At 38.8% G+C, this 10,938-nt stretch overlaps 1 protein-coding gene across 1 annotated transcript in view; it reads left to right on the top strand.

Annotated features, from left to right (window-relative positions):
• Window positions 1-7,759, top strand: part of LOC104275286 (dedicator of cytokinesis protein 4-like) — a gene marked incomplete at its 5' end in the record, with an annotated part of 45,705 nt that extends 37,946 nt beyond the window's left edge. The window contains 3 exons of the mRNA XM_009871208.1: window positions 5,002-5,077; window positions 6,919-7,019; window positions 7,693-7,759. Coding sequence (XP_009869510.1) covers window positions 5,002-5,077; window positions 6,919-7,019; window positions 7,693-7,759 — 244 coding nt within the window. The remainder of the gene's footprint in view (window positions 1-5,001; window positions 5,078-6,918; window positions 7,020-7,692) is intronic.
• Between the last annotated feature and the right edge of the window lie 3,179 nt (window positions 7,760-10,938).

Raw genomic sequence — 10,938 nt, 5'->3', positions numbered from 1 at the left:
TTGCTGTCCCCTGGCTTCTAGATTTTTTTTTTGTTTCTTGTTGCAACGTTTTCAGTAGTTATGTAGCATCTGATACTTGCATGCTGCCTGGGATTTAAAAAAAACCCACAGAAGATACTGTGAGCTCAAGTAGACAAATCTAACTATCCAGAAATTAAGATACCTCATAACAACACATGCATTATCTTTATGTCTGGATGGCCAATGTGAAAAAATATGAATGGCTAGTGTTATAAAACTACTAACTGACTTGTGAGATTTGAGAAATAACATAACATCTTAGCACTAAAGCAGAGAAATTGATCTTTTTATGAATTCTATTCTGTGATGGAAGGAGAAGAACATGCAAAAAAATCCGTAAATGTTTATTAGTTTTTAGCAGTCAAGCAGTGAGACGGAAATTAACCTTGTTTAAAACTGCATAACTGCAATACCTGTAGCTGCAAGTGAAAGCCACATAATATAGGAAGATGTCTGAATCAGTTGCCTAGTACCAGAGAGGAATCCAAAATTCTATAATAAAATATGCCAGGCTAAAATTGAAACTTCTGTATAACACCTTCCTAATATCTCTCTCAACTGGAAATCACTGTGTAATGGTCACTTGCTTAAATTACCCTAAGTTGGAAAGAATCACTTATCTAATGCTTTAATTGACTGGCATCTTTTGAAAGCATTTAACAGACTCAACTGAACTCCAGGTGTGTCGTGTTTCATTAACAGCTGTGGCAGCTGTTAGAGAGCAAAGTGAGTTTCTATTACGTGCTGAGCAAAGGTTTGATGTTTATAACATAATCTGCCTATTTATTATTGAGCAATGAACTAATTTTCTGCTGCTCTCAGTATGCAGGAAGATTTAATTTTCAACACCTCTGTATAATTAACTATGTATATCCTTTCAGCATTTTGTTGAATGGTAGAGATGCTAGAATGGATGTATGAATATTATATTTTATAGTAAAATAACTGATCTCTAAAGTTAGATTTGCTATAGCGGATTGCTTATACTAAAAATCCATATGTAGCTACTGACAATTGGGCATAGGGACTTCAAACAGAGAATCCTTTTGGTTATCTAATTCAGTAATGACTGAAAGATATTATTATTACTTTTTTAAAAGTAACTCAAATGGAATGCACAGTGAAGGAAGACATCAGATTAGCATTAGTTTCATCATTATGGCTGCTTTGAAGAATCCTGTTAGTGCCCATAGTGTGGGAGTCTGAGACTCCTACTATGAACAAAAATTCTTGCTTTTATGTAATACATAGTGTTGCTAACAACGTTCTTGCTTTTATGTAATACAAAATGTCGCTAACAACCAAATCTAACATTCAGTCTGTCACAATAAGCGTGTATATACATAGATATGCACATATGAATATGTTTACATAGATATAACTATATATATATATATATACATACTCTAGGTTTATTTAAGTTATTTATAAAGTAGGAGTGAAATTTTTTTTCATTTCAAGACCCCTGTGCTTGGGAACAATTCACTCTGAAATAGCAGAGAAGCTAATGTTGCATATTTGGCCCATATGAGAAAGGAAAAGAAAACATTAATTTTCTACCATTGGCTGACCAGGCGAAAAAACAGGTTGCCAGAGCACAGTTCAGGCAGGAAACAGTTGTTGAATTTCTGGGGGCTGCTTTGGATTTTTCAAACAGGCTATTGCAGAAAAGTTTCCTGTAAAAATGTGATGGAAAAACCACTCTGTCAACAGTGGCCTGAGTGGACCTTAGGTTAGTATTCACTGTATGAGTCCAGAATAATTCATTAGCTAAAAGCAGCAGTTTTTCTCCTGTAAAACAGTCAGTGGTTCTGCACAAATCTATGGCAGGTGGTAAGAGGAGGAAAAGCAAATCTTGTCACAAACTCAATGTTTTCTAGTTTGATAGTGAAATGGATTTCACATAAGTGTTGTTTTGAAATTGTTGGCTGGGAAGCAACTTGGAATGTAAGTATTGGACTAGATCAGGCAGCTGTCCATCTGTCCTCTGGCTGCTGTTGCTGCGTTCTGCATTTTTGCTTGTTTTTCATTGTTTTTTTTTTAATAGAATCTACATTATTTGTAGGAAAAAGAGGAAAGAGAACTCCCAACCTTAGCCATGTTTTCTGTCCTCCTTGATTTTAGCTTGTTGTTGATTCAGAATAACAGATTGTGGATCAAAAGCAATGGCTTCATCTTTCTATGTTCAGTCTGAGATTTTGAAGGTTTCTATCTACAACATATATATTCTCACAATATAAACCCTTATTTTATCAACTAATCAATATCATATCTTTGGCTTACCAAATAAACCAAACCTGAGCTATATTGCCTATAGCAAGAAATACCTGCATTGCAATTACTCCATTGTCTCAGGAAAATTCTGGAAAAAAATACTCTAAAAACTGCATTTAAATTTCTGCACTAATCACCGTCTCGTGAGAAATGAAGCAGATCTTTCTCTTCAGTTTCACCTGCCATGGAAGGAATGTAGCAAGAAAGGAATGGTCTCAGACATAAATAGAACTGTGTATTGTCCTGATTTCAGCTGTGATAGTTTTCTTCATAGTAGCTGTTTCAGAGCTGAGGTTTGGATTTAGTGTGAGAATGACATTGATAACGCAGTGATGTTTTAATTGTTGCTGAATAGTGCTTATCCTTAGCCAAGGACTTTTCAGGTTCCCATGCTCTGGAACCAGTGAGCAGATGCACAAGAAGCTGAGAGGGAGCGTGGCCAGGAGAGATGACCCGAACTAGCCAAAGTAATTCTGTACCATAGCACATCATGCTCAGTATATAAACTGGAGGGGAATTGGCCAGGAGGGGCCGATCAGTGCTGGGAGTCGGCCAGCGGGTGGTGAGAAATTGCATTGTGAGTCACTTGTCTTTTACTGGGTTTTTATTTTTCTCCCTTTCTTACTTTCTTCATTATTATTATTACCTTTTAAAAATTATTTTGATTATTAAAGTGTTCTTGTCTCAACCAACAAGGTTTGCTTTTCTCAGTTTTCCTCCCCATCACACCCGGGCCGAGCGAGCAGCTGTGTGGTGCTGTGTGGTGCTTAGTTGCCAGCAGGGGTTAAAGCACAACAGCAACGTAAACTTGGCAGTATGGTTGCAGTTTCTGAGATCTTGTGAAATTTTCTCTTGCATACAATTTTTCAGGGATTTATTACTTTGGACTTATATTGAAATTTTACATAGCAATAGTTCTGATGAACTGACCTTTTCTATCAAAACATCTTCCTGAAATATGCAAACTATTTCCATTTTGTGAGACATATGGGCTGTAAATTAAATCATTCACAATAACGGCAGGACTCTTCTCTTATCCGTGCCTTGATTCTTAGCTTTGCTTATTTTGCAGATCTTTGACGTTTTACTTTGTCTTCGGTGCTGCAACAGGGAGTGCTGTACACACATTGTAACTCCCCATTGGTGGAAAAGTGGGGTAAACTATAGAGATTAGTGCTAAACATGGAACACTTCTTGGGTAGAAAGACCACAGTATAGTTGTTAAGAAAGTTATATGTATGAAAATGACGTTTGAGGAGTGGAAATGTGAACAAATGAAACTTAAGACTCAAGCAGCGCTCCAAAAAGTCTCAGGCTTGGCTGTTACAGGTGTTCAGACACATCAAACCAGAAGGTAAAGTTTGGCAGGAACAGTCATTTTAAAGTTAGAGAAATAGAAGCAAGCGTTTGAACTAGTGATACACTAAATAATGCCTAGCCAGTTTGTATTTATAAACTTGAAATCTGTCAAAAGTGCCAGAAGAAAAATATAATTTATTTTCTAGGCGGGTTGGTTAAAGTACAATTCTTCAGTGTTCTGAAGATGAAAAATATTATACCCTTAAATATATATATAGCTGTTATTATATTTAATAAAATATAGTTTGTCTTGAGTGCATTGAAAAAATAATAAACAAATAAAGTCTGAAGTATGAAAAGGGAAATAAATTTAAGCATTGTAATAGCATATGGGTCAAGAACCGTTTTCAAAGAAAGACTGGATGTATTAATATTAGATAGGTGGTAATTAAATGAAGTCTGTGGATATAACCTTTCTCTCAGAAGGTCTTTAAACAGTTGTAGAATACGTGAATGTGACAGCGAAAAGATTGTTCTATGCTTATCTTTCTTTCTCCTCCGTAAGCATCCACTACTGACTACTTTCAAAAAGAATTTAATGGTTTATATGGATTTTTGGTTTGAATAAATATGTTGATTAATGCAAGTGCTGCAGAGGTTAGCTTGAGGGTTGAATCATTTAAATACATTGTATTTAAATGATCTTTAAGGATGTTGTGTTTCTGTAGATTACCAAACTTGGTTCCTTCAGTGAACATGACTGTCATTGACCTTTGGTAACAACCACTGTGAAAGGCTTTTGTTCATATATATTTATCTAAGACGGATTAATGTAGTTCGTGCAGATGTCAATGCAGGGCAATGTATGACTATTTGTGACATACCGAATAGAGATATTTATCCCAGAGCTTATGCAGTTTTGCATTCATGTCTTGCCATTAAAAAGACTCTTTGTACATAGTACTGTAAATATTTCATGTTGGCAATTACTAGATATTTTATATCTGTAATCTGTACGCACATACTTTCATTCTAAGAAAGATGAAAGCAATTACTTGCCTATATATATTTGTTCTGTTGTGACTAAACGTTGATATCAATATTATTTGCAGAACAAAATTTATGATTTGTCTTTTTGATCAATTCTGTTCTTCTATACAGAACACCTGTGTTCAGCATGCATTATTGCATCACGCCTATTTTCATAATTTTTCTTCATGTGCATGTTTTCTGTCAATAAGTGCTGTTAGCAGTCAGATATTTGTATATATTTCAAATGTAGTATTTAATGCCACTGTACATGCTACATTTATTTCTTCACTGGAAAATTGTCTGGCTCTGAGTATTAAATATTAATTTCTGTTTAATGAAAACTACTGTCTTTTTCATTCTTTTTTTTCTTCCCAGTGTGATCATTACTACAGTCTTGTACCTTTCGGATGCCCTTCGTAAAAACTTCTTAAATGAAAACTTTGATTACAAGGTAGAGTAAATGTGTCTAACATAAGGTAGATGCAATATCTGCTACATCATCCTATTGCTTGGTTGTTTATTTTTAAGCCTAGCTCCAGTATCTAAACAGCTGGAACATATACTAAATCATCAGTTTCAAGTGCTCAGAGATTAAATATTTTCTTAAATACAGGACTGTCTTAAAAATCAGGAGTGCAGTGGGGTTTTTTTAAATTTCTTATTTTTCATTTTGTTATTGCAATCTCTGGTTTAGACTACTTATTCAGGATTTTTGCATTTGATTGGAAAAGACCTTCAAGATCATTGATTTCAATAATTAACCTAACACGGCCAGGCCCACCACTAAACTATGTCACTAAACATCATATCTACATGTCTTTTAAATACCTCCAGGAGTGGTGACTCCACCACTTCCCTGGGCAGCCTGTTCCAATGCTTGAAAGTAAAGAAATTTCTCCCAATGTCCAATCCAAACCTCCCCTGGTGCAACTTGAGGCCGTTTCCTCTTGTCCATTTGTTGTATAGGAGAAGACACCATCCCCCACCTCCTGGAACTTCCTTTCAGGCATTTGTAGAGAGCAATAAGGTCTCCCCTCAGGCTCCTTTTCTCCAGGCTAAACAACCCCAGTTCCCTCAGCTGCTCCTCATAAGGCACGTTCTCGTATCCCTTCCAGTTTCGTTGGCCTCCTTCAGACATGCTCCAGCACGTAATTAAAATTAACAAATTCTGACACTGCAAGGTGAATAATACAGTTAATGAGTACATCTATAGCAAGATGTGGTACCTATGATAAACTGTGAATTGTGGAATGATACTTTCAGGATTCAGATGAGAAGACCTAGGAACGTGTCTGAAAAGACCCATTCCCATGGAAGCTTGAATGAATATTCTGCCCAATCAAGACATGTTAGTTCAATTGCTTCATTGTAACAAGTGCAGAATTTCCTTCTTAGAGAAGACAGCGAGCTCCTGTTGACTTCTGCAGAGTTGTGGATGCTTTTCTGAAAATCCACACTCCTGTTGGAGAGATTTGGTGGGAATGTAGTTTTATCTACTTGTCATAACTGGACATGAAGAAGCCTATCATTTAGGAAGTTCCAGAAGTTCAGAGGCTAAAACTGATAAAAGGTCTGCCTGTAGATAAGGCATCTGTGGTCCTTAAACTTGCTTAACAATGTTATTACTATCATGCAGAACTGCAGTGTCTGCAGCAGGACTTCCCTTACACTTCTTTCTTCCTCCTGGCACAAAGTGTCTATAATTAGGTTCTAATAATTAATATTTTAATGTATTTCAATTTATCTTTAAATTTATCTTTAAGTCTTTTAAGTAGAAAATTCAATATCTGATTCATAAAGCAAGTGTACAAAACATTTTGTATATTTGCAAAAGGATAGTGAAACCTGCCTTTGGTTTTGTCCGGTGAAGTCTGCAACAACTGAGATTTCCAAATAATATTATAAAGTAGGACAGGCCAGAGGTTGACAATTCTGTTATGTAATAGCTTTTGAAATGTCAGAATTTTGGGGGTTTTGGACTTTTTGTATTTTTCTATTTAAATATACCAAAACCATGCTTCCAGATTTAGAAGGTAAGGTTTTCTGATTTGGAGGGATGGAAAAAAAATTATCTACAGCTCTGAAACTTTTCTATTTAAGAGATGTAGAACATGTAAAATAGATGTATTTCTGCTGAACTTTTTGGGTTTGGTGAAAAGTGTATTTGGATGTGAAAAGATTTAGCCAAGAAAGAGTTTGAGTAATTTAATAGTTGAGACTGAAACAAGTGATGTGATTTTGCATCTTGGTACTGAGGAAATGAAATAACCAAATGCCATATGCTTATTGTAGATATGGGATTCCTACTTTTTTCTTGCTGTCATTTTCATAAACCAGTTATGTCTGCAACTGGAGATGTTCACACCTTCCAAGAAGAAAAAGGTTTTAGAAAAGTAAGTACTGCTGTTAACTTCCAGAAAACTGTAATAGATCAAATGCTTCTCAAAATGCAAGACACGAAATGTTGTTGAAAGGCCTACCAAAAAGATAACGGTGACAGCATTTCCACTGACTGGAATGAGAATTGGTTCTGGCTCTTTGTATAGGTCGTCAGAGCTGATAGCAGCCTTTGCAGAAGTCCACACATTGGTTCAAATACTGGGAGCAAAGTAGCTGTGATGTAGCAGTGCAAACACTTGATTTCCAGTTCGAGCATAAGTTGGTTCATAGTGGTTCAGGTGTTCCTGCCAGGCCCGGCACTGTTGTCTGTATGAATTAATTTTATTTCTTTATGCTAGAGCAAAACTGTTTGTTCTCAAAGAGAGAACTGTAGCATACTGGTGCAAAAAAGTTGCTTTTGCTTCACAGCTACAGTTACTGCTGTTATAGCATTGAGAAAGAACTGATACTTTTGACACTAATGCGACTAAACTTGGGGTTAGGAATCTGGTTTTAGCTGGGTACAATGGAAGGACCAGAAACTTGGAAGAAGTGATCACTTTTAAAGTAGTTTTCTTATGGATTACCAATGAGACACTTCCTTTAACAATGTCACAGAATGACATATAAACTTGAATTTCATAAATGATCTTTCACCATTTTGCTTTACTTTTTAATATGTTGCAGATATGGTGACATGCGGGTAACAATGGGATGTGAAATCTTCAGCATGTGGCAAAGTTTAGGTAAGTAATTACATAGAGTTATAGTTTTGGTTGGAAAAGATCTTTAAGATCATCTAGTCCAACCATTGATGCAACCCTACCAAATCAGCCACTAAGCCATGTCCATAAGCACAGTATCTACTCATCTTTTAAATACCTCCAGCGATGATGACACAACTACCTCACTGGGAAAGCTTGTTCCAGTGCCCTGAGAACTCTTTCAGCAAAGAATTTCTTCCTAATATCCAACCTAAACTTTCCCTGGTGCAATTTGAGGCGATTTCCTATCATTCTGTTACTAGCTATTAGGGAGAAGAGACTGACTGCCACCTCAGTACAACTCACTTTCATGCAGTTGTAGAGACTGGTAAGATGTCCCCTCAGGCTCCTTTTCTCCAGGCTAAACAACCTCAGTTCCCTCAGCCTCTCCTCACAGGACTTGTTCTCAGGACTCTTCACCACCTTCATTCTTCTCTGGACATGCTTCAGCACCTCAGTGTCGTTCTTGTAGTGAGGGTCCCAAAACTGAACACAATACTCAAGGTGCAGCCTCACCAATGCTGAGTACAGGGGAACAATCACTTTCCTGGTCCTGCTGGCCACATTATTTTTGATACAGACCAGGGTGCTGTTGGCCTTCTTGGCCACCTGGGTACACTGCTGGCTCAGTAAACTGTCAACCAACACCTCCTGATCCTTTCCTGCCTGGGCAGCTCTCCAGACACCCTTCCTCAAACCTGTAGCATTGCAATATATATGCATCATCAGTAGCTCATAAAGTGAAAGCCAATTGTTGTTTCTTCACCTATTAAATACACTTGCCAGTGACAGAGGAGTTGTTGATAACTGAGTTCACATGAAGTCTTGATTCAAGTTTAGGAAAACCCTGGGCATCTGTAATTCCCTTCTTTAGAGTAAACTCAACATTTTGATCCTTGATACTGTATCTGACCTGCCCCTGTTTCTTCAAAAAGAACTGAAGGAATATCAGCAGATGAAATTAGAAAAGAAAGCACTGCTCTTTTTGGGCAGAATTATTATGCCTGGAAATATACTTATGTTCACAATTTTAGTTCTGTTGCTAAACAGTTTAAGGAACAGACACATATATCTTAATTCTGAAGCTTTGTTGAGATAATGGATTTGTATGAAATATTTCCCTAAGTCCTAGTTGCTCTTAGAGATAAAGGCATAAACAAATCAGCGACTGATGTATTGATGACACACTGGACAACACCAAAAAAATATATATGTTTGGTTATAAACTTCGGAACATTTTTATATTTATAAACAATAACTGTGCAAACTGAAAGTATGAGCCTCAGAAATGACAAGTATTGTTTGGGAAGAAAAAATTGAGTGGAAGATTTGAACACTACATTTGTCATCTTCATATTTCCTCTAGTGCATCAATGATAACTTTGTGATACAAATGATGGATGAGCCAACTAGGAGAGGAGCGCTGCTGGATCTTATACTCACTAACAAGGAGGATCTGGTTGAAGCGATGAAGGTTGAGGGCAGGCTTGGCTGCAGCGACCATGAGATGGTGGGATTCAGGATCTTGTGCAGTAGGAACAGAATACCAAGCAGGATCACAACCCTGGACTTTAGCAGGGTCAGCTTTGGCCTTTTCAAGCAATTACTAGGGAAAACCCCATGGGACAGGGTGCAAGAAGGTAAAGGAGCCCAAGAGAGTTGGTTAATATTCAAGGACCACTTCTTCCAAGCTCAAGATCAGTGCATCCCAACAAGTAGGAAATCAAGAAAGAGATCCAGGAGACCTGTGTGGTTAAAGAAGGACATGCTGGGCAAGCTCAAGTGGAAGAAGAGAGTCTACAGACCATGGAAGCAGGGGCTGGCCACTTAGGTGGAGTATGACACTGTTATCAGAGGATGTAGGGAGGCAAGTAGGAAAGCTAAGGCCTCTGTGGAATTAAAAGTTGCCAGGGAGGTCACGGAGAACAGAAGGGACTTCTTCAAATACATTGTGGACAAAATTAACACTAGAGGCAATGTAGGCTCGCTGCTGAATGAGGCGGGTGCCCTGGTGACAGAGGGTACAGAGAAGGCAATGTTGCTGAATGCCTTCTTTGCCTGTCTATACTGCTGGAGACTGTCCTCAGGAGTGCCAGACACCTGAGGCCCCAGAGGAAGTCAGGATAAAGGAGGAGTTTGCCCTGGGTGATGAGGACTGGGTTAGGGATCAGTTAGGCAATCTGAACATCCATAAACCCATGGGCCCTGATGGGATGCACCCGGGGGTGCTGAGGAAGCTGGTGGAAGTCATTTCTAGGCCACTCTCCATCCTCTTTGGTAAGTCGTGGGGACTGGAGGAAAGTTAATGTCACTCCAGTCTTCCAAAAGGGCAAGAAGGAGGACCTGGGTAACTACAGGCCAATCAGCCTCACCTCCATCCCTGGGAAGGTGATGGAACAACTTATCCTTAGTGCTGTCTCTAGGCATATCAAGGATAAGAAGGTCATTAAGAGCAGTCAGCATGGCTTTGCCAAGGAGCAGTCATGTTTGTCCAGCCTGATAGCCTGTGATGAGGACATAACCAGGTGGATAGATGAGGACACTGCAGGGGACATGGTTTATCTGGTATTTGACACTGGCGCCCACAGCATCCTTGTAGGTAAACTGAGGAAATGTGGTCTGGATGATTGGGTAGTGAGGTGGATTCTGAACTGGCTGAAGGGAAGAAGTCAGAGAGTTGTGGTCAATGTGGCACAGTCTAGCTGGAGGCCTGTATCTAGTGAAGTCTGTCAGGGGTCTGTATTGGGACTAGTACTGTTCAATATATCCATCAGCAACCTGGATGAGGAAACAGTGCACCATCAGCAGGTTTGCTGATGACACAAAACTGGGAGGAGTGGCTGTCACACCAGAAGACTGTGCTGCCATTTGGCGAGACTTAGGCTGGAGAGTTGGTCAGGGAGAAATTTTATTAAATATAAAAAGGACAAGTGTAGAGCCTTGCACTTGGGAAAGAACGCCATGTACCAGTATAGGTTGGGGACTGACCTGCTGGAGAGTAGTGTAGGAGAAAGGGACCTGGGGGTTCTAGTGAGCAACAGGATGCCCATGAGCCAGCAATGTGCCCTCGTGGCCAAGAAGGCCAATGGCATCCTGGGGTGTATTAGAAGCGGTCTGGCCAGTAGGTCAAAAGAGATTCTCCTCCTCTGCTCTGCCCTGGTGAGGCCAC

Source organism: Apaloderma vittatum, unplaced genomic scaffold, assembly GCF_000703405.1.
Source record: "Apaloderma vittatum isolate BGI_N311 unplaced genomic scaffold, ASM70340v1 scaffold1756, whole genome shotgun sequence".
NCBI lineage: Eukaryota > Metazoa > Chordata > Aves > Trogoniformes > Trogonidae > Apaloderma > Apaloderma vittatum.
The sequence above is the reverse complement of the archived record's forward strand: the minus strand, read 5'-3'. Positions and strand labels throughout refer to the sequence as shown.